This window comes from Notamacropus eugenii, chromosome 4 (assembly GCF_028372415.1).
Source record: "Notamacropus eugenii isolate mMacEug1 chromosome 4, mMacEug1.pri_v2, whole genome shotgun sequence".
In the NCBI taxonomy this organism is placed as follows: domain Eukaryota; kingdom Metazoa; phylum Chordata; class Mammalia; order Diprotodontia; family Macropodidae; genus Notamacropus; species Notamacropus eugenii.
In genome coordinates, this window is record NC_092875.1 from 394,304,935 (window position 1) to 394,328,874 (window position 23,940).

The window sequence follows — 23,940 nt, forward strand, 5'->3', positions numbered from 1 at the left end:
ATTTTGGGAAGAGAGCAATATTTCATGAGGAACAAGACATGGTTCCATTAGTATAAGAAATTCTCAGTAAGGAAACTCCCCTATGCCCATGTAGATCATTACATGCTACAACTTAGTCCTTTAAAAAAACTTTTTTTCCAATTAACAAAGATGTGTTTCTCTCCTCCCTCCTCACCCCTACTGAGGGAAAAAGGAAAAAATAAAACCTTTTAAAGAAATTTGCATAGTCAAGCAAAACAACTTCCTGCACTATCCACGTCCAGAAATATCTGTCATTTTGAACCCCCTGAGTCCATTGCCTCTCCATCAGGAGATAGGCATCCTAGCTCCTCTAGAATCTGTTGATCAGAATTCTTAGGTGTTTCAAAATGCAGCTTAGAGGCTTCAAGAATTATCAGGGTTATATAACCAGTATGCTTTAGAGGTAAAGCTTGAGTCTAGGCTTTCCTAACTCCTAAGCTAGATCTCTCTGTGCTAGGATATGTCATAGCTCTTTCTCTTGATTGTTATTTTAAATCATTACTTTATTTTCTGTTCTGTCAGAAATAAAAGGAAAATCGTTGTAGCTGCCAGGTAATTTGCATACAAACAGAAGGTTTTTCTGCAGACAGTTTTTTCTAGGGTAGCAAGATAATCATATTCACATTTTCACTTTGCCCCTTGTATATTAATAGTAACAGGATCCTAAAGCTATGGCTGCCCATTTACAGCAGTGGATGTTAATTTTCCTTTCCTCTGTTGTCTCTCAGTGTGTTACAGTAATATTGGAAAATTATAAAACAGGCCACCTACTATACCACATTAAGAAAACACCTTAATTGTGTAATAGTATCTATCTACATCTATAGGGATGAGTAGTATGATGTTATTCAAGGAGAAAAAAACTTTAACCAATAACATCAGAGTTCACAGCTCCATGAAGATGTACAATTGGGCGTCACTATCAAGAACATATTTATTTTTACTTTCAGAAAGAGATCCGTAGCTCCCTGGTTCTCTCCATGTTACAACAGATGCTTATGGAAGATAAAGCGGATTTGGTACGAGAAGCTGTAATCAAAAGCCTTGGTATTATTATGGGATACATTGATGATCCAGACAAGTACCAACAGGTATACTTTCAGGTTGAAAATTAATTGATATAATACATAATTTTTACTTATTTTTCCTATTACCAAACTTTGTGCCCATCTGCTTTTGACAGGGTTTTGAACTTCTGCTCTCCGCCTTGGGTGATCCCTCAGAAAGAGTAGTTAGTGCAACGCATCAAGTATTTTTACCTGCCTATGCTGCTTGGACAACAGAGCTTGGAAATTTGCAGTCTCATCTTATTCCTACACTGCTAAATAAGATTGAAAAACTTCTCAGGGTATGTGATTCCATTGCTTAAGTTTTTACGGAAGCTTAATATACAGTAAAGAACATGTTAGAAAAATGGAATGCATCAGTTAGTCAAACATTACAATAAACTAAGTTAACTGCTGGTTGATGTTTCTACTATAGGCTTTGAATTTAGAGAGATGCCTTAGGAAAATCTGCTAGGAAAGTTGAGGTGAGAAGACCATTCATGAAGTTAAGTTTGCCTATTGAGCAGCAGCCATCTGTCCAGCATAAACATACATTCAACTCTCCTCAATAAACTGACCCAGTCCTCTTCTCAGCTCTTCTTTAACTGTTAACTTCCCAAATAACTTTGGCACCACTTCTCAGCCAAACCTTAGGTTCTCTTAGAATGGAAGTTTATCCTTGGACATGGTGGAATGACTGGTTTCTAAATTTTTCTGGTTGATAAAAATACTATATCATTTACTGTACTAGATTACTATTTTAATGCAGTATTTTATTCTCTCACTTCTAAAACTTCATTTTTTTCACTCTTGGCATGGAACGGGAGCTAAAACTTAGTTGGAATTAACTTCTAGTCTGTTTATTATGTCAAGATTTCTAGGATATCCTCCAAAACTAACTTCATGAGTTCCTTTCAATTTAAATTGTTTTTATTAACAAATATTGACCCATTCCCATTGCTTATAAATTAATAATTGGACTGTCTACATCCATAAAGAATAATTTTTTTTTCCTCCTTCATACCTTAACTCAAGCAACAATAAAGGATAATTTAGTCCTGTCTTGGGTTAAGGAAAATGTGTTGCCATCCTTATCATAGCTCGTATATGTAGAGTGCTTTACGCTTTCCAATCAACAATCCTTGGGAAACAGATAATAGGAATATTAACCCCCGTTTTCCAGCTGAGAATTCTGCAGCGTAATGGGTTGTGACAGCTGTGTAACTACAGACCATTCTGTGACCAGTGTCAGCAACCTGAGTTGGGATTAAAAGATCGGGTTTTTTTATTCTAAGTCCATTGTTACCTCTACTGTACCATGTTGTGGAATTAGGGGAAATTGCATTGAATACTTATTAAAATGGAAGGTGTAGTTGGATCATTCTTTTTTTTATATTTGAAACCTGTGTAAAACAGCATTCCTGTAAGGTTCTTTTATTAAATATCATCTGACCAGGGATAATTGAAGCTAATCATACCTAGACTTATGTTTTCAAAATTAAACTATTTAGAAATAATTATCTTGTCTTCCAAAAATGTTAATTTGAAGTACATACTTTTAAAAACCTAGCAACTGATACCTTTATTTTTATTTTTGTCTCCTGTTAAGAGATGATTCCATATCTGACTTTTTATCTCTGGAAACCTAATTTATTACATTCAGGACAATAGGATGTCCTCTTTTGCTTGAGTTACTCTTGCTTGTATATTCATAGTACAAGTTATTTGTTTTTATAAGCTTTCATACATAATCCTTTAGACCTCAAATAGTTTTGAACAGTTTCTTTCATGCACAATGATTCTCTTCTTTCATGTTTTATATCTCCTTGTATGACACGCTGCTTTTCCCCCATTTTCTCCTTTTTTCTGTTCTCTGTGGTTCCGCCTCTTAAAACTTTTCTTCATATGTTTGAGTACAATGCTGGCAAATACTATATGTCAATAAATTGATAGGTGATCAATAGGAAAAGGAAACTATTTTCCTCGAAAAATTAAGCAATTACAAGGTATTCCTTTAACCTCCCTCAAATTCTGCTGCCTAAATTTTGGAATTTCAAAAAATAAGAGCCCCAAAAATTTCCTTCAAGGTATTAAAACCTACTTGGTACTGCTTCCCTTAGCAAAGAAAGATTTTATTACTTTTATAACACTTTATGCTTTGACACACATCTAGAAATAGATGAAAACTTTAAAGATATTTTCATTTGAGAACTATACTATAGATTTGTTAAAATGTTGTGTTTGTAAGGTTATTTCCAAAGATTAAAATTAGTTTCCTTGTGTTTCAGGAAGGAGAGCACGGGCTAGATGAACATAAGCTTCATATGTATCTTTCCGCCTTGCAGTCCTTGATTCCTTCACTGTTTGCATTGGTGCTACAGAATGCACCTTTCTCAAGCAAAGCCAAGCTCCATGGTGAAGTGCCACAGATAGAGGGTATTGAACTTACTAATTTTGGGAGAAAAATTTATATTATTAGAAACCTAATAGCTCAAGTAATTATTGTTTAAATATTCCATAAAAAACACTTTTTTTAAAACTTTTTTTGTTTAAAAAAACACTTTTTTGTTTAAAAAACATTCTTTTTTTTTAGTGTACATAAGTGTATGATTCTGGTAACCATAATTTATGGGATGTGTAAAATTTATGGCTTCATGTATAAATAAGCTTCTTCCTTTATATTTTTTAATATATTTCTTTCTATTCCTTTCGTACAGTCCTCATTGTACAACTAAATTTGACTTGTTTTTCCATTTGGATAGTTAATATTTCTGAGTCTAAAAATATTCATTTGATTTCTCTTAGTGCTTGCTTGAGAGGTTTAGTAATTTCTTCTTTCTCTGGCCTTCCCCAATCTATACTTTCTTATTTTCAGTAAGGGATGGGAGAAAAAAATGTTACTAACTGTGTTGTGCTATATGACTGGGTAGGTACATAAGTAGATTCGGCAATCAACTGGTCAGAGGAGTTTTCACAAGTTTACCCCCAAAGTAATATAATTCAGCTGAAACACGTTTAAAAACTTCAGAAGATTTCCTCAGTATGGATACTTCCTCTACAGATACAGGTTCTAATTCACATTTAGTAGACAGTTTCATATATTTCTGTTTCTCCAAATGTAGCTATTCACTGAGCCTCTTGAAGTTTCCAGTCTGATGTAGAATCTTTCAGTTTGTACTCAGCTAACAAAATCATCCAAAATGATCTCCATGCCATTTAAAAAAAAAAATGCATTGGAGTGCAGTTTTAGTCAAAGGTTACGAAGTACATGAAATGAAAAATAGAGCCTTTAGAACTTTTTCACTGAAATACAAAGGGAACTCTGGGTCACTCAGAGACTATGCCATGTGGCAGTTAGCGACTCCACTGAACCACCTCTTTGATTGGAGAACTGCTGGAGCTATAGCAGTGTAGGGTAGCTCAGGTCTTCCCAACAGTTAGGTTAGGTTCATTCACACTCTACCCTTCAAATCTGTTGCCAAATGGATGTCTGAGAGATAAGTAAGAAGAGTCCCTCTCTCATCTCCCCCCAAAAAAACAGGTAATGAGTATTTTTCTATTTTACTTAATTAAAAGCTACTTTTTCATGATCATATATTAGAGAAGAACAAAAGTTGCAGTTGACCTAGAAAGAACAAGAATCAATTTCAAACCTGTCATGTTCCCAGTTGTAATGCATCAAAATACATGCATTAAAATCTCTTTCATTCAATACATACGTTTCTTTCATTCAACAAATATTTGTTGTATTAAGGACTAGGACTACTTTTGTTCTTGGATTTTCTTTGGCCAGATATTAAATATCAGATGTCAAAAATTTGATATTGTCTAGACAGTCAATAGACAAAAGGAGCATTTACCTAAAGGCTAATGGTCCCATATTGCCAAATTTATTTTGTTGTTCACATTTCAGACCTATTGTTTAATGTGGGTCCCTTAATGCAGTGTAGACTAACCATGACATATATGTTATCCTGTGGATAAAATTCATTTAATAAATATATGTCTAGTTATGCCAAAAGAAATTATTAGCTGCAAAAATTTCCATTTTCTTCTTTAAAATTGGTGTTTGTAATAGGAAATGAAGTGTCTAGCATTGAAAAAAGTTAATGGAAGTCATTTTCCCTCATGGAATAGAATAAAATCTAATCCCCAGAGTTAATATTCAATTCTTTCTTTCTCATACGATTTTTTCTTTCTTTTCTCATTTCCAGTGACCAGGTTCCCTCGGCCTGTGTCACCTCTTCAGGATGTGGCTACCATCATTGGGAGTCGTGAGCAATTAGCTGTGCTGCTACAACTTTATGACTATCAACTGGAGCATGAGGGTACAACAGGCTGGGAGAGCTTACTGTGGGTGGTAAACCAGCTGTAAGTTTGCCTGTTTCCACTTCTATATAGTTTCAGCATATCTTAATTATTTTAGCCAGCAGTTTTAGCATTTTTTCCCATCCTCTACTTTAAGAAACCTCATTCCAGAAAATGGTGAAATCTGCTTGTCTGAGTCCATTCATTTTACCTACCTCTGGCTAAAGATGTAAAATGAATAAATGGTTCAGAAATGAAGTAGATAATCGTGTACTAAAGAACAACCTGAAAATTATAGACTAGAGATCACCTACTTAAGTGACTTCATTTTTGGCAAATCATTGAGCAGTTTTTAAGTAAATTGTTATCTAGTTTCACACTACTGGCAATTACATTTTTTAGGACCCTTATTTATAATCATCATTAATCAAAAGGCCTCCCTGTTTACTATAGACCAGGGCCTCTGTTTCTAAATTCACAATGACCAAAAATTAATTAAAAGTCAAATGCAAAATGAACCTGAGGTTTTTCTGGTGGGTCTTGCCTTTAGTCTTGGTTCTGAACACAAAGCATTTGCACTGCACATGGTCTTAGGCCATGCAGAGCCTATGATCTCTGCCAAAGGTGAAAAGAGTTCTCTGGTGGAAAAAGTTTAAGAAGTCTTGCTAATAGACTATAGTAAATTTTCCTTTCTTTTTAAAAAATCAGACATCTTAAAAGTGCTTCAGGCTATACAAAAAAAAGAAAACAAATTAAAAGAGGTTTTTAATCAAGCCTCAGACTCAATTAGAAAGGTAGCATTTTTACCCATTAAAGCATGCCCTTTCAAATATTGTTTGATAGTTTCTTGAAAACACAATATGATGTTAAGTGAGACGATTATGGGGGCAATCATAATCATAGAATCAATGCCCTAATTGACTAATCTGCTGAATACTGATGCCAAAGATTGTTATAGCTTTCTGTTACAATTTATGATGGATTCATATTATTCATATTATTGCAAAATGATGTTGTTACCTTAAATAGAAATACTTCTGTTGATTTCTGGATGTTTTGTCTTTTGTCTGTGAAGATGTTGTATTACCACACCAGTAGGCACTCTGATTTGTTTTTCTAGTGGTCCTTATACATGAACTAAATCTACAGCCTTGAACACATTGGAACCATAGTAGGCTGGTCAGTTTATAGATAGATGAGTGTAAGGAGTGCGTAAGAATAACACCTATCGAGATAGGTGGTACAAGAGGCTCATGGAATGAGCAGGCATGAAAAGGTTGTGGTCTTCATCAGTGGAGGGGAATACCTAACATTACTGAAATCACAAAGCCATTTAGGTACTTGAGTTATGGTTTCATATTAACTTGTAGTAAACAATGTACACTTTTTGATGGTTTTATACAAATGTAATTCCAAGGCACTTTCAAATGCTCCAGGACTAAACTAGGCCACTTTTTCTTTCATTATACTATCAGAAATAAAATTGAGGAGAGGTGGGGAAGAATTGTAGAGGCACTAACTGATTATTGTGCACAATATTTCATCTCACGTTATAACAGGGAAGCAGAGAGTGATTTATAATTTGTTTGTTTTTTCCGTTTTCCTTTCCACATTTAGGTTACCACAACTCATAGAAATAGTTGGTAAAATCAATGTTGCTTCAACTGCTTGTGTCCATGAATTCTCCAGATTTTTCTGGCGCCTGTGCCGGACATTTGGGAAAATATTTACAAACACTAAGGTAATAACATACTTTTCACGAATTCTAGCTACAGAGAAGTAAATGAACCTTTTACTAGATTTCTCTGCTGTTATAGTATATATTTTTATAGAAAAATGTTTTATATGTGTATTCTAAAATGATTAAGTTTTCAATCTCACTTTCTATTCAAGACCTAGGAATAGAATTATGCACAGTGGGGCTCTAAAATTTCCCAGATATTGGAGTGCCCAAACTAAGGTATACAGACACTGGTTTTTGAGATGATACTGGTGCAGTACCCTTAGGTACAAAAAGGAATTTAATAAGGGAACTATTTATTGAGAATTCTTTAGTTGCAGCCTGGATTGATTATGCACTGTGAAAGCTTAAATAGAAGTCCTTAATGTAATAGAGTCTACTTTTGATTTCAGGGGAGATAAATATTGCTATCAGTACAAACTTAATATCACCTGCTAGTTTTGCCATCAAATAAGTTTGATTTATTTGCCATCTGCTTATCAAATAACATTTTTTTTAGATATTAAAATTTAATTTCCTTAGCTCCTAAGTCTTAATTTAATATAAAAATTGCATTTATCTTATAGTACTTTTAAAGAAATTTTTTGAGCTAAACATTTAAGACTTTAAATAGGCTAAGATAAAGAGGAAATATGAGCAAGCATAGATAGTGCTGATAGAAAATTGACACTAGATCAGAAAGATCTAAGCTCTGAGTTCTCTCTACCACATACTGGCTGGGACCTAGGCAAATCACTTAACCTCTCCACGGGTACCTCTCAGACTTTAAGTTGCAGAGCATTTGAAGATATGTATAGAGAGAATTTGCTCTATGAGAGTTCCCTTGGGCCTAATTGAAAAAGAAATACAGAGTTAGATCAAACTGGATTTTGCATATTGAAAATAATAAAAACTTAAGTGATAAGTTTCATTCTAAATTTTAGATCAATTCTTATTATTAAGCAGGTTTTTTTAAGGAAAACATTATGGTATAGTGGAAAGAGTTACTTAATTTGTTAAGGACTCAATATTTTCATCTGTAAAAATCCTTTTAAACTCTTACGATTTTATGATTAAATCTTTTATAATTGCCTAGAATCTTGGATTATTAAGACCATCTCATCTGTCTTTCTACCCAAGTAATGAATCATACTTTAACTGTCCTAGACAAGTAAATGATTTTTCAGAATTTCTAAAGGAATTTCCACAAGCTCATTATTTTAATATTTAACAATTTTCATCAAATTCTTGATATTCGAGTTTTGGGTTAAGGTGATTTGAATCACCTAGATTGTTTAGCTACCCTTCTTCATCTTAGAGTCATCCCCAAAAATATCTGTTTTTGTTCTGACTCTCATTCTAAGTGCCTGAGCCACCTGTCATCTCTTTTACCTCCAGACACAAATGCCCATGTTGTTGTTTCACAATTGTGGCTCCAGATTAGACCTCTTATACTGACTTTGGCCATTTTGCTAACCAACTTTCTACCCATCCTGTCCTGAAACAGTTTTCTTCTTTGTTATGAGTCTAACTGACACAAGAAAAGGTCAGTTAGAAAAGGTACTCTGAGCAGTTTGAGGGGGATTTATCTTTTACCTCCTCAGAAGCAGTAGAATGGAAATTACTTACTAAGAAAATACTAGAAAATTATTTACTATGCTTATTTATGAGAATATATTTCAGCAGAATTTCTATAAATTTTTGGACTTTTCAATAAATACACACTTATAAACCCTAGTTGAATATGGATGTTTCTTTCAATATAAATGAAATCAACCCAAATACCATTCAGCTTTACTTTGTTCTTTATTTCTCTCCTTTCCATCTACCCATTCTAAACTAAACTAAACTTCTGGTTCCACTGAAAATTTCTTTGCATTACTCCTAGTCTCTGTAGTTGTCTCTACTTCATCTTTTTGGGATCATTTGCTGTTGTATTCTCATTTTCACTTTTGAAAGTGTTCTGTCCCTCTTGAGATGCCTTCTCTTTTAGCATCTACAACTCTCATTTTTTTAGACCTTTCTGAAGCCAGATACAAAAAGTATAGACTGGTTTTGCTTGTTATTCCCTTCTAGTACTCTTCTAGAGATGTATTAAGAATTCTGAAATGATATGATCATTTTCTTAGAAGCTTCTCTCATGCTTCACCACCCTTTTCTTTGTTAAAATTATATCCATTTTCACAATTCTTTCATTCTTCTTCTGTGAAATGATAATTTCAGAAATTTAAATACTTCCCAACTACCTAAGCACTGTGTAAAATAATCCCAAGGTATTATCACTTCTCTTTTTTCTTTTGTCCTAAAAACAAAAGAAAACCCCCAAATTTTCCCTATAGATTGCTATGAAGCTAAGCCTTCTAAATTCTCTGTTATATTGTAGTTATATTTTGAAAATAAATAACATTTTAAATTGTTTATTTAGCAATTTAGGATTTACATGATACTTTCTTCAAAAAATTATTTACTGGATAGTTCAAGTATTATCATCTCTGCTTTACTGAAGTGAGAACTTAATCCTTTGGTCACAAAACTAAAAAGTGTTAGCTAGCAATCATTTTCAAAGGCCAGATTTACTAACTTTCTCATGTTAACCTTTGTGGATAATTTTTCACATTTGTGGTATTTAATGCACTAAAACTAAGAAACAAGGATTTCTAGAAAATTATTTATTAAGCTTATTTATCAGAATACATTTCAGCAGAATTGCTATAAATTTGTGGACTTTTCAATAAATACGCACTTATAAACCCTAGTTGAATATGGATGTTTCTTTCAATATAAATGAAATCAATCCAAATAATTTATTTCTTTCACTTCATGCCTAGTTGAAAAAGTATTGAAATCTGTGGTCTCTTAAAATGTTTTGAGACCTAAGGCTTCCTCATCCTTAAGGAACTGGTTTAAGTTTCCAGTACAATTCTTGTCTTTGGTCTAATTTCAACTAATTTTAGCCCATATACAGGAGGGTATGTTTCATTGCAAGACCAGTGTAGCTAGCCTTACATTAAGCTTGTAGCAAGTGTACAAGTGCTGAGGAAATTCAGTCACATCATATATCGTGTCAATTGACAGTGGTTTTGGTTTTTAGCGTATACATAAGAAATCATTTATAACTCTTGGGGAAATAAATAAATGAGAGCCTTCTTGTCAAAGGAGACTAAAAATAAAATGGGTGGAGTCAGTGTAGTCTGAGTTGGCTCTAATTGAAGTGAGTATGAGGTAAAGGAAAGGGAGAAGGAATCTTAAGGTGTAGTTAAGATTCTGTCATTAATTGGTTACTTTTTACTCCTTTGGTCCTAAGTTTATTCATCCATAAAAGAGGAAAATGGAGCAGATGTGATCTTTAAAATCACTTCCAGCTTTAACATACTGTATTTTAAACATTTCCCTTAACTTCTTTATCAAAGCTGAATTACTTATTGAATCTCATTTAAATTTTCTAGAAAATTGTTATTAAAAACTTTAGGACAGGCAAAGAGACAAGGGACAATTTTTATGTTTTTATAGTAAATTTATTATTTAGGAATTCTGTGTTTTGTTCTATTTTAAAGGAGCAGGTCAAATGGAATTCAGTACATTTCAGAAATCTGATTTCTTTGGTTGTCTCATAACTATGACATATTAGTTTATACACATTTATTTTCTCTATTTTTTTCAAGGTTTTGTTTCCAATTTTCCCATGCCTCTAAATTTAGAAATAAATGTAGATTTCTGATCAGTAATTTAAATTAATGTTTTATAAGCAAGAAATAAAATTTATATTTTCAATCCATTAAATTGACATTTGGGGGATCTTTTTTAAACTTAGGTAAAACCTCAATTCCAGGAGATTCTAAGATTGTCTGAAGAAAATGTTGGTGAGTTCAACTTTTTGATATATTGATGTTAATTTCTTTTAGAAATGTAGTAATTAAATACTAAACATAGTTTACTAATGGGAAAATTATGGTGTAGGGTTCTTTTTCACAACTCTTCATCAGTTATCTCTATAAATTCTGTGAATTGGGACCATCAACAGCTATTTCAGGGTTGAGAGAAGAGGATGTAGGTGAGGAATAAAAAGGTACTCAGTTATTAGTATGCACAGTTCAGAAGAAAAATCAGAATTGTTTAAAAGGTTCCCTCATGGAGTAACTATAGGACACTAAAAAATAGAAAAGGACCTGCTGTAAAGTATGGATGAAGAGAAAGTTTCATGGAGAATGAGAGGGAAGGAAAAATAAGTGAGAAAATCAGGTGTATGCACAAAAGAACTAAGAGCTTGGTGGGAAGGTGGGGGTGGGCCCCTCCTGCTTTGACTTTAGTTTACTTCTCTTTATGTGATGATTGTGGAATAGGAATGGTGCTAGTTGGGGTGAATCTTTGCATGACTACCACACCCCGACACAAATACATTGTATTTCCTTGCAAAATCTAAGCTGACTACAATACCACATTCACTTTACCTGAATTATATCAGCTGAATTGTGCTGCTGGTTCCTCTTGGTAGAGAATACCATCTCCATATGAGGGTCTATTCCCTGTGAATTTGATCTTAGATGGTTTTAAACTTCATTAAAAGGAAATTTATTTAATAACCCTATTTTGCCTAATAACCTGTTTTTCTCTCCTTGTCTATTTTGGTAGTCATGGGCCACAAATAGGACTGGGGGGAGGGGGAGGAGAGAAAGGAAAGGAGACGGATGTGTAGGTGAGTTCTACAAATTCTTTTTAAGGTCATATGCATCACATATGAAGTTAAAGATAGAATTCCTGCCATTATGGAGCTTGCATTCTGTTTGAGGAATGTGGCATACAAATAGCTATCATGCAAAATATGCTAGTGGGACATCTAAGTAGAAATATCTCATAGACAGTTGGGGATGGAGATCTGGAGCTCAGGTGAGAGATTGGGGCTAACTGTGGCACTGAATAGAAATTAGGTTATCTCTGTCACTTCTCCATAACTCTTCCACCTCTACTATATTGAACTTTGAATTTCCCCTCTCTGATGGGAATACATCTTTCCATCTCTTTATTGGTCTAACTTCTCCCAGTCACACTCTAAGTTCTTACTGGTACTTCCAGTCTCTTTACCATTCTGTGTTTTTCCCCATCCATCACCTCTACTGTGGCCTCAATTATGTTTATCCTTTGCAGGGTTGATCCTAGGGAGATAGAGGTGGCATAGTGAATAGTGTGCTGTGCTTGGGAGTCAGGATGACCAGTTCAAATCCAGCTTCAGATGTTCACTAGCTGTGTAACTCTGGACAAGTCACTTAGCCTATCTCACCCTCAATTTCCTCTCATTAAAAATGAGGATACTAACAGCACCAACCTTCCAGGGTTGTTGTGAGATTCAAATGAGACAACACATATAAATTCTTTGCAGACTTTAACTGTATTTAATGCTAGCTACTATCAATGTCATTATCTTTATTAAAACAGTTGAACTACGTACTCAGATCACTTCATCTCTTGCCCTTCTGTCCTTCACAGTTTCCCAGTCTTCAATCCCATTATATTCTCATTATCATCATTTTCTTCTCCTACTTCAAGTGGTGACTGTGTCCATTACAGAACACCTGGTCACCTAGTCTCATGTAAGCTATCACTACATCAGACTTCCTTCATCAACTGTTTCAGACCTCCTCACACACACCGCCCCCATACACCCCATTTTAACCCATCTCTTAACAGTTGATGTTAACTTCTACTTCACTGAGAAAATTCAGACTACCCTCTTTAGGCTACCTGGTTTCCTTTATTCCACATTTCAAAACTCCTCTACGTCTTCACTCATCTTCTTATTCAAATCCAAGAGGCTGTCCTTCTTGCAAAGGCTAGCCCCTCTCCTAATGTCCTCAGTACCAACTGTCTCTTCTGGGAGGTTCTTCAATCAACCATTCCACCCCACCCCCATTCCCCATAAACAGACTTATTTTCTGCTGCTCAGTTATTACCCACTACTCCGAGATATGTCCAAGTCTTCCATATCACTAAAAACCTTCGTTAACTCTTGAGACCCCTTTAAGTTAATGTCTTAAAATTCTCTTCCCTTTCACTGCCATGCGCCTAGAAAGTCATCTACTCACTCACTCCTCCACTTCCCCTACCAGCCACTCATTTCACAACACCTTGAAATCTGATATGCTTCCCAGTATGAAAACTGTTCTGTTGAGGTAAACAGTGATCTCTTAACTTTTAAATCTAGTACTCTGTCCTCTTTTTTTCTGTCCTCTTCAACTTCTGTACAGCGTTTGACATTGTCAGTCACCTTTTAAAGGTCTCCTAAATAATCTCTCCTCCTGTGAATTCTAAAAAATTGGTTTCTGCTGACTTTCCTAGTTATCTGACCATTTCTCTTACTGGATTGTCATCTATCTCATCATCCTTGAGTGTCAGTGCCCTTCAAGGCTTTCTGTTGAGTCTTATTTATTCCCTCTATACATTCTCTACCCTAGTCACCTCATCAACTCCCATGGCCTCCCCCAAAAGTCCTGTATCCAGTCCTACTGTCTTATGAACTTCAATCCCCAGTCAGTAGCCACCTACCAGATATCTCAACATGGATATCTTTTTATCTCAAATACAGCCTGTCCAGAGGATAACAGATTATCTTCCCACAAACCCTTTTTCATACTTTTCATTTCTGTTGAGGGCAGTCATCCAGTCATAACAGTGGAGTTATCCTTGACTTGTTCTGTTTCCTCACCCCTCAAATTCAAGTCTTGTCAGTTCATCCTACTCAGTATCTCTTTAATCTATTCTCTTCTTTCCACTCTCATGGCTGCCACCTTACTTTAGACCTTCATCACCTCTTACCTATTCTATTGTAACCTTGTTGTTTAGCCCCCTAAGTCATCATGCTTATACCTTTTCCTTACAATTCTTCCTCCTCCACAGTTGCCAAAATAATCTTCCTAAGACACATAGGTATGACCATGTCATTCCTGTAAACATACAAATATCTGAAATTTATTGCGCTCCCTAATCTAGCCTCAATTTACTTTCCCTTTCATATACTTTATGTTCGAGTTATACTGGCTTATTCCCTTCATTTGTCATTCCATCTCCTTTGATTCATGCAGATTCATAAAGTGCATTCCCTCCCCATCTCTGCCTCGAGGATTCTTATATATCTTTAAGACCTTTTTTCTCTATGAAACTTTTTTATGAAACTTTCTTTGTTCACTCCATTTGTCAGTCCTCTCCCTCCTCAAATCATTGATGCATTTCTTGTCTATATATAATGTATGTACATAATAGAGCATATCCTACATTACAGTGAGAAAGACATCCAGGTTGAGATATCTTGTAGGTGACTAATGATAGGGGGCTGAAGTTCATAAGACAGTAGGACTTGCCATATAGTAGGACTTTGGGAGCAGGTCATGGTTGCTGATTGAGGTGATCAGGGTAGAGAGAGAAGAAATAAGACTCAATGTACCTATTTTTCCACATCGCCTCCAGCATATGTCTTTCTTTCTTTTCTCTACACTCTCAGAGCCTAGCAGAGTGCTTTAAACATAGTAAGTACTTGGTAAATGGGATTTGGGTTTGATTTTGGTTTTTTTAAGATAGCCAGAGGAGAGACTGTTAACAGAACAGGGAGACAGTGAAGTTAAAAGACCACACTGAACCAGGAGTAAGGAGATCTGAATTCAAGTACTGGCTGTGCTGTTAACACTTTTGGGGCCACTCACAGTGTCTTTTTAGCCTCACATTCGTCATTTGTACAAATGAAATAACATTACCTATATACCTGACAGAGTGATTGTGAAGATTAAGTAATATATGTGTGATTTATAACTGATATAAACCATTATTATATTTGTTACCTCCCTTTTCTCATTGCAAGTTTCCCTGTGAGATGCCTAGGCATTAAAAACTAAGTAGTTCTGCTTATCTTCAAAAGAAAAAGGTTTTGAGTTTTTGGTTGTTTTTTTTTAAGTCATGCAAAGCGTATTTCCATATTAGCCATGTTACAGAAAAAAAGTAAGAAAAAGAAAAAATTCTTCAGGCTGCACTCAGAATTAATCACTTCTCTTTCTGGTTGTGGATAGCATTTTTTTCATGTCTTGGATCTTTATATCGATTAGAGTAGTTAAGTGTTTTATAGTTGTTCATCATTGCACTATTGCTGTTATTGAGTACAGCGTTCTCCTTGTTCTGTTCACTTCAATTTGTATCAATTCATATACATCTTCTCAGGTTTTTCTAAAACATTCCCCTCATCATTTCTTATAGCACAATAATATTCTATCACAACAATATACCACAACTTGTTCAGTCATTCCCTAATTGATAGGCATCTTCTCAATTTCTGATTGTTTGCTACCACAAAAAGAGCTGCTATAAATATTTTGTACATGAGTCCTTCTTCTTTTTCTTTGAAGTCTTTGGAATACAGACCTAATAGTAGCATTGTTCAAAGGGTATACACAGCTTTATAGCCCTTTGGGCATAGTTTCAAATTTTTCTCTAGAATGACTGGACCAGTTTAAAATTCTACCAACAGTGCTTTCGTGTGCCCATTTTTCCACATACCTTCCAGCATTGGTCATTTTCTTTTTCTGTCATTAGTCAATCTAGTAGGTGTGTGGTGGTATCTAAGTTATTTTGATTTGTATTTCTCTAATCATTAGTGGTTTAGAGCATTTTTTCATATAACTTGATAGTTTTGATTTCTTCTTCTGAAATCTGCCTTTTTATATCTTTTGACCATTTATCAATGGCTCTTATTTTTATAAATTTGGCTCACTTTCCTATATATGTTAGAAATTAGACCTTTATCAGAGAAACTTGCTACATATTTTTTCCCAGTTTTCTTCTAATTTTGACTGTGCTGACTTTGTTTGTGCAGTAACTATCAAAAAGGCTTTCTTCAGCTATCTCATTTTGACTAGCAGTTATACTTTACATGCTTATTTTTTATATGACATTTATACCTTGCAAACAGATGAACCAATATTCATACTAAATGTTTTGCCATTACAGAGTCACTGAATGCTTTCCTTAATCCTTTGTCCTTTCTCTTTCCTTTCTGTTCTTTGTGCCTGTTTTGAGCCATTTCATTTCATACCTTTCCATCACGTTCTTTAAGCCTGCAGCACTAGAACCCTCAGTGCTCTCCTGCCAGGGTAGAGGCTAGGAAGGAACCCAGGTAAAGCCAAGGGCACATCAGGAAGCAGGCAGACCGTTAAGTTCATTTATGTGCTCCTGACCTTCTCCAAGCTTGTAATACAGGAAATGTTTTGTTAACTGTGAAGTACTATATGATTATGATTTGTTATTGGTAACATTGTTAATAGCTGGGTAATGGAAAATATAAGCCATTGAAATCGGTATTTTATAAGCATTTTTTAAACGTTTTCCATAATCAGATTTTCAAAGGATGGATACCTTTTTTTTTTGCTTCTGCTTTCTTTTCAGAAAGAGGTCATCAGATCTCATTTTACTCACTAAATTTCTTTCTCATATAATTCCCATTTATTATAATTTTAGGCTTTTGATATGGAAAACCCTAAAGGCAGGTAGTATTTAGTTGCATTTTCATGGCTAGCAAAAATGGTTTTTAGTAAGGATATCATTATTTTGAAACACTTAGCAAAAAACTGTTGTTTAAATAAATTGTTAGATGACAATTTTTCTTTATATTTAGAAGAATTTTTTTAAATTATGGCTATGATTTTAGATTCTTCGGCAGGAAATGGGGTCCTAACAAAAGCTACAGTCCCTATTTATGCAACAGGAGTCCTTACATGCTATATTCAGGTAAGAAGAATATTCTTCAGTTCATGCATACTCTTTAAGTTTGGTCGTCTTCATCTGTTAAGGGTGGGGAGGAGGGGAGATTTGTGTATCATCTGGGAGTCAGGTCAACAAGCTTTTATTAAATGTCTGCCATCTGCCACGTACCACGCTGTGGAGAAACAAAGAAAAGCAAAAAACATCCCTGCTGTCAAGGAGCTTATAGTCTTACATGCAAATAACTACATATAAACAAGACACATACAGGATAAATTGGAGATAATTTCAGAAGGAAAACGGTAGAATTACAGAGGACCAAGAAAGGTTTCTTGCAGAAGGTGAGATATGAGCTGAGACTTGAAAAAAACCTGGAGGCAGTATTTCGTGCATAGAGAACAGTCAGTGAAAATGCTGGGAGAAAGTGCATTTCAAGTCAGATTAAATCATCAAGTATTTATTAAGAACCTATGCTAAAAGGTTCTTAAAGGTTCTCCTGTGCTAAAAGACAGGAGAAAGGTAACTGCTTATTTTTATTCAATGTATATTAAAATTAGTGGAGAGATCATTTGAGATTAGAATCTCAAATTTTTCTGTGATAAAAAAAGAAAATTGTCTTTGTCTTTATTAATCAGAAGCATTAAGCTAGAGTTATGCATCACAGATTGCATTTGTTTTATAGAATTCTTAACTGAATGAAAAAAAGATTCTTAAGTGCTTACACCATGTCAAGAATTGTGTTAAGGGGGCGGAGCCAAGATGGCGGAGTAGAAAGACGCACATACACATATCTCCGAACCCACAACCCGCAGAACAGCTAGAGGGGACCAACTCACGGTGAATTCTGCACCCAGAGGCCACGGAATATTGGAGCGAGGGAGATTTCTGTTCCGGAGAGACCTGCAAACCTCTCGCGGGGGGTCCTTCGCGCTGCGGACTGGGCGCCGGGACTGGGAGCAGAGGGCAGCCCTGCAGCGGCCACGACACCGTGAGGAAAAGATTCGAGCGGGCTACGGGGATGGGATCTCCAGCGGCCACGCGGGTCCCTCCACCCACAGAGGGACCTGCAAACCTCTCGCAAAAGGTCCGTCGCGCTGCAGACGCGGAGCCCAGCCCAGACCTGCGGCAGCCGTGGCTCCGAGAGGTACAGATCCGAGCAGGCTTCAGGGACGGGATCTCCAGCGGCGGCACAAGCCCCTCCACCCACAGGTGACGGGGGTCGGTGAGAGAGTCTCTTTGGCGGGTCGAGAGGGGAGTGGGGTGCCCCCATGGCTCGGGCCCCCCCGGGAGGTAGAAGCTGAGAGGCAGCGGCAGACAGGGGCTCCCCAAGCAGGCGGGAGCCTGGATCCATTGTGGAAGGTCTGTACATAAACCCCCTGAGGGAACTGAGCCTGAGAGGCGGCCCTGCCCCGACCTGACCACCTGAACTTAATTCTCACACTGAATAGCAGCCCTGCCCCCGCCAAAAGCCCTAGGGCGGGAAGCAGCATTTGAATCTCAGACCCCAAAAGCTGGCTGGGAGGACCAGGAGGCGAGGTGGGTGTGAGGAGAATATTCAGAGGTCAAGTCACTGGCTGGGGAGAATGCCCAGAAAAGGGAAAAGAAATAAAACTATTGAAGGCTACTTTCTTGGAGAACAGACATTTCCTCCCTTCCTTTCTGATGAGGAAGAACAATGCTTACCATCAGGCAAAGACACAGAAATCAAGGATTCTGTGTCCCAGCCCACCCAATGGGCTCAGGCCATGGAAGAGCTCAAAAAGAATTTTGAAAATCAAGTTAGAGAGGTGGAGGAAAAACTGGGAAGAGAAATGAGAGGGATGAAAGAGAAGCATGAAAAGCAGATCAGCTCCCTGCTAAAGGAGACCCAAAAAAATGTTGAAGAAATTAACACCTTGAAAACTAGCCTAACTCAATTGGCAAAAGAGGTTCAAAAAGCCAATGAGGAAAAGAATGCTTTCAAAAGCAGAATTAGCCAAATGGAAAAGGAGATTCAAAAGCTCACTGAAGAAAATAGTTCTTTCAAAACTAGAATGGCACAGATGGACGCTAAGGACTTTATGAGAAAGACAGATATCACAGAACATAGCGAGAAGATTGGAAAAATGGAAGATAATGTGAAATATCTCATTGGAAAAACAACTGACCTGGAAAATAGATTCAGGAGAGACAATGTAAAAATTCTGGGACTGCCTGAAAACCATGATCAAAAGAAGAGCCTAGACATCATCTTCCATGAAATTATCAAGGAAAACTGCCCTGAGATTCTAGAACCAGAGGGCAAAATAAATATTCAAGGAATCCACAGAACACCGCATGAAAGAGATCCAAAAAGAGAAACTCCTAGGAACATTGTGGCCGAATTCCCAGGTGAAAGAGAAAATATTGCAAGCAGCTAGAAAGAAACAATTCAAGTATTGTGGAAATACAATCAGGATAACACAAGATCTAGCACCCTCTACATTAAGGGATCGAAGGGAATGGAATAGGATATTCCAGAAGTCAAAGGAACTAGGACTAAAACCAAGAATCACCTACCCAGCAAAACTGAGTATATTACTTCAGGAGAAAAAATGGTCTTTCAATGAAATAGAGGATTTTCAAATTTTCTTGATGAAAAGACCAGAGCTGAAAAGAAAATTTGACTTTCAAACACAAGAATGAAGAGAACCATGAAAAGGTGAACAGCAAAGAAAAGTCATAAGGGACTTACTAAAGTTGAACTGTTTACATTCCTACATGGAAAGACAATATTTGCAACTCTTAACATTTCAGTATCTGGGTACTGGGTGGGAGTACACACACACACATGCACACACGCACACACACATAGAGACAGAGTGCACAGAGTGAATTGAAGAGGATGGGATCATATCTTAAAAAAAAAAATGAAATCAAGCAGTGAGAGAGAAATATTGGGAGGAGAAAGGGAGAAATTGAATGGGGCAAATTATCTCTCATAAAAGAGGCAAGCAAAAGACTTATTAGTGGAGGGATAAAGAGGGGAGGCGAGAGAAAAACATGAGGTCTACTCTCATCACATTCCACTAAAGGAAAGAATAAAATGCACACTCATTTTGATAGGAAAACCTATCTCACAATACAGGAGAGTGGGGGACAAGGGCACAAGCAGGGTGGGGGGGAGGATAGAGGGGAGGGCATGGGGAGGAGAATGCAACCCGAGGTCGACACTCATGGGGAGGGAAAGGATCATAAGAGAATAGAAGTAATGGGGGACAGGATAGGATGGAGGGAAATATAGTTAGTCCTATACAACACAACTAGTATGGAAATCATTTGCAAAACTACACAGATTTGGCCTATATTGAATTGCTTGTCTTCCAAAGGGAAGGGGTGGAGAGGGAGGGAGCTAAAGAAGTTGGAACTCAAAGTGTTAGGATCAACTGTAATGTTCTTACCACTAGGAAATAAGAAATACAGGTTAAGGGGTCAAGAAAGCTATCTGGCCCTACAGGACAAAAGAGAAGACGGAGACAAGGGCAGAGAGGGAGGATAGAAGAGAGAGCAGATTGGTCACAGGGGCAATTAGAATGCTTGGGTTTGGAGGGGGGGGAGGATAAAAGGGGAGAAAATTTGTAACCCAAAATTTTGTGAAAATAAATGTTAAAAGTTAAATTAAAAAAAAAAATGATATGGAAAAAAAAAAGAATTGTGTTAAAATCCCAGGGATGTAAATATAAGCAAGATCCCTGCCTTCAGAGAGCTTACATTTCAGTAAGAGAAAACAGTACCCCCAAGTGATGGCCAGAAAGCAGTCAGTTGGTTGGACAAGAAAGAGTAAAAGCTCACCAATCACAGCCAGCAAGCATTTATTAAGCTCTTATGTGTTAAGCACTGTGTTAAGTGCTAGGGTTACAAAGAAATGCAAAAGCACCATGTACAGAGCAAATCGGAGAGGACACTAGCGGTAAGAAGAGGAATAACCTCTTACCAAAGGTGGTATTTCAGCAGAGTCTTGAACAAAACATGGGTGTTTTTGTAGGCATCAGAGAAAACAACAGAATGATGGAGATATGAGATGAGGAGGGGAGACAAGGGATCTGAGCCAATAGCCTCCATTTTTTTTTCAGCTAAGTATGAAATCAGATCCTCAGCTGAGAGTGTGGAGGTAGAGAATGCTAGGGCAGGATTGGAAGAGGTCACATGAAGGTGAAAGACAGGGTTAAATTGTACAGCAGAGGAAAGAATGGAGAGATAAAGGATTTTGAACAGAGGAAAGAATTTCAGAATTAATGACCATGGAAATGGAAACCTTATTTGTGGTGGCAAGATCAAAGGTTTGAATATTCCTCTCTGCGCAGCTGAGGTGGAAAGGAGGATTTACTTCTTTATTTCCTCTTTATTTTTTCAGCTGTCCCTCCATGCCCAGCTTAGTCCTCAGGTGCAGTGGCCCCCTTTCAGCAGCAGTCTACATTCTGAAACTCACTGGTTTACACCCTGTACTGCTGACCTCTTTTATGAGTTTTCTGATAACCTCCCTAAGAGAATCTAACATAATAATTTTATCTGATCAATTCAACATTTATTAAGCATTTAACTCTGTGCCAGATACTTTACTAAGTACTGAGGATACAAAAGAGAAATCATCCCTGGCTATAAGTAGCAGCATAGTACTGGATGAAAAGGCCTTGCAGTCAGAATGGAAAAGATGTAATTGGTTTGTACCATTGGGAGAAAACTTCTCTAATAATGAAATCACTGATTCCCCAGAGCACAATTGACTACAATTGTACTCTTTTTATTTTTCCTTTAATGGAACTGTGACTTTGGATCATATATTTACATTCAGATTATTTTATGACTTGTGTCTGTAATTTGCCAGAGGTGCCACAAGATGGCATCATACTAGTGATTATGAATTTCTTGAGGACCAGGTTGTTTTTCAAATTAGCCAAATGAAATAGCCATAGTCTGGTCAGTTTTAATTTTTTTTAATGAATTTAGTAAAGAAAAATACAAATATGCAAGTTTCATAAGTAATTTCTTACTATTAAATAATACAGTTTTAGGAAGATGTAAAGAAGCAAATTAATCCAAGATGGTTTAGGAGCCCCTTATAGGATTACATGTACTCACCAAATCCCTTAATATATTCTCAGGATTAGGGTACTATCACAGGGCACAGTATATACCTAGAAGCCCCTTCTTTAAAACTTACGGAAGTGAATGTTGCAAACTAAACCCTTCTAATCCTATGAATAAATGAATAAAAAATATTAAGTGCTTACTATGTATAAATAAGAATACAAATAGGAAAGCAAACTATTCTCCGTCTTCACAGAGTTTCCATTCTAATAGCAAAGACCATATCCGTCCTGGAACTAAAAGATAACCCTTCAGTGACAAAGCCAAGGAGTAACATCACTTTGCCTCAGTGCCTTATACTTAGTAATTTCTCCATAAATATGTATTGAATAGTGTATTTCTTTTTTTTTTTTTACTTTTTGAATCAAAGCTTGTTGCAGAGCTAGCTACTAAATGTATAAACTCTTCATTTACCTAAGTGACATCTTTAACTTTATCTCTATATCAACTATTCATGCCAAGCCAACATTTTGTTCCATGTTTTCTTCCTACCTGATTCCAAAGGAAATCAAACTCTCCAGCTCTCTGCCGTATTCATTTCCCATGACTGTATTTGGCCTGGTTAGGGAACCTGTCATTTTGCTATTGTTTGATGAAAGTGTGTAAACCCATGTTCAGATCCTGTCTTCCATCTCTAGCTAGTCTGCTTTGCTGCATGATGTTGTCAGGATCCCTCTTCTCCTCTATTTTAGGGTCATTTGATATGCCCCTACAGGTGTATATTTCAGTTCTCTGCTAAAGCTTTCAAGAAGATTTGCGTCATACTTACCTCCAACCCCACCTGTTTCTTACAGGGAATTTCTTAGTTTTGTTTTCTTACTCATTTTTTTTTTTGTTAAATATCTGTCTCTGCAGTTACCGCATGTCAGTGCTTCATAAAGTTCGTGACTGTTACTTATAATTAGGTTGAGAGTATTATAATATTGTGCTTTGAAATCTGTAATATGCAAGGACCTAAAACAGCTCTAAAAGACTCATGATGAGAAATGTCATCCACATCCAGACAAAGAAATACAGATTCTGAATGCAGATCAAGGCATACTATTTTGTTTTGTTTTGTCTTTCTCATCGTTCCTCCCATACATTCTAATTCTTCCATACAGCAAGACTAATGTGAAAATATGTTCAATAAGAATGTATGTGTAGAGCCCACAAGGGGAGGGAGGGTAGGAAATTTAAAACTTATGGAAGTGAATGTTGCAAACTAAACGTAAATTAATTTGTAAAAAATAAAAAGGAAGAAAAGAAATCTATACTATTAGAACTTGAAAGCTAAAAGTTGATTTTAGTGAAAGAATATCCAATTTACTATATTCATCTAAAAGTTTAACACAGGATTATTGTAATCATACCCCACCAGGAACAGATAAGTACATGATAAATAACTTGCTATAATAATTTTCATTGGAATCCTTTCAGACTATAGCATTGATCCAGTGTTTTCCTGAACAACAGCTTAACCTAGATCTTTCTTCTTTTCAGGAAGAAGACCGCAAACTTTTAGTTGGGTTCTTAGAAGATGTAATGACTATGCTTTCATTGTCTCATGCTCCTCTGGATAGTCTGAAGGCTTCTTTTGTGGAACTGGGGTAAAAGTAATAGCTTTTGTAGTTTCTTTAAAATGTATATGTATGACATAGCTTTGTAAAAAATCATTCCATTGAGGGATAAGAGGATACACTAGAATGTATACACTTGAAGAAAACTGGCCCATTTGTATGTTAACAGTAACATACAAATTAAATTAAATGCCTCTCATATAGCAGGCACTGTGCTAAGTGCTGGGAATACAAAATACAAAAAAAGAAAGAAAGCCAACAAGTCTAATGGGGGACAGACAACATACAAAACCAGGACAGAAAGCTGAGGGTGGAGGGAGTTTAGGGATAGATAGAATAGAAAAGGTACCCTGCTTGGAGGTGATGCGTGATTGAATCCAAAAGGGTACATCTGAATGAAAATGAAAGGATAGCTGGCCTAGGAATGCTCCTTGAGGCTTTGGGAGGA

General features: G+C 36.3%; 1 protein-coding gene across 5 annotated transcripts in view; it reads left to right on the top strand.

Moving 5' to 3' along the window:
• The window catches only part of RELCH (RAB11 binding and LisH domain, coiled-coil and HEAT repeat containing), a 139,392-nt gene that overhangs the window by 85,708 nt on the left and 29,744 nt on the right, over positions 1 to 23,940 (top strand). For all 5 annotated transcript variants that reach the window (XR_011966315.1, XR_011966314.1, XM_072605508.1 and 2 more), the window contains 8 exons: positions 972 to 1,112; positions 1,205 to 1,369; positions 3,356 to 3,503; positions 5,282 to 5,438; positions 6,993 to 7,116; positions 10,907 to 10,955; positions 16,775 to 16,854; positions 23,416 to 23,522. Coding sequence is in view for 3 of the 5 variants with exons in the window: in XM_072605508.1 (XP_072461609.1) it covers positions 972 to 1,112; positions 1,205 to 1,369; positions 3,356 to 3,503; positions 5,282 to 5,438; positions 6,993 to 7,116; positions 10,907 to 10,955; positions 16,775 to 16,854; positions 23,416 to 23,522 (971 nt within the window). In the remaining 2 variants the exon portion in view is untranslated. The remainder of the gene's footprint in view (positions 1 to 971; positions 1,113 to 1,204; positions 1,370 to 3,355; positions 3,504 to 5,281; positions 5,439 to 6,992; positions 7,117 to 10,906; positions 10,956 to 16,774; positions 16,855 to 23,415; positions 23,523 to 23,940) is intronic.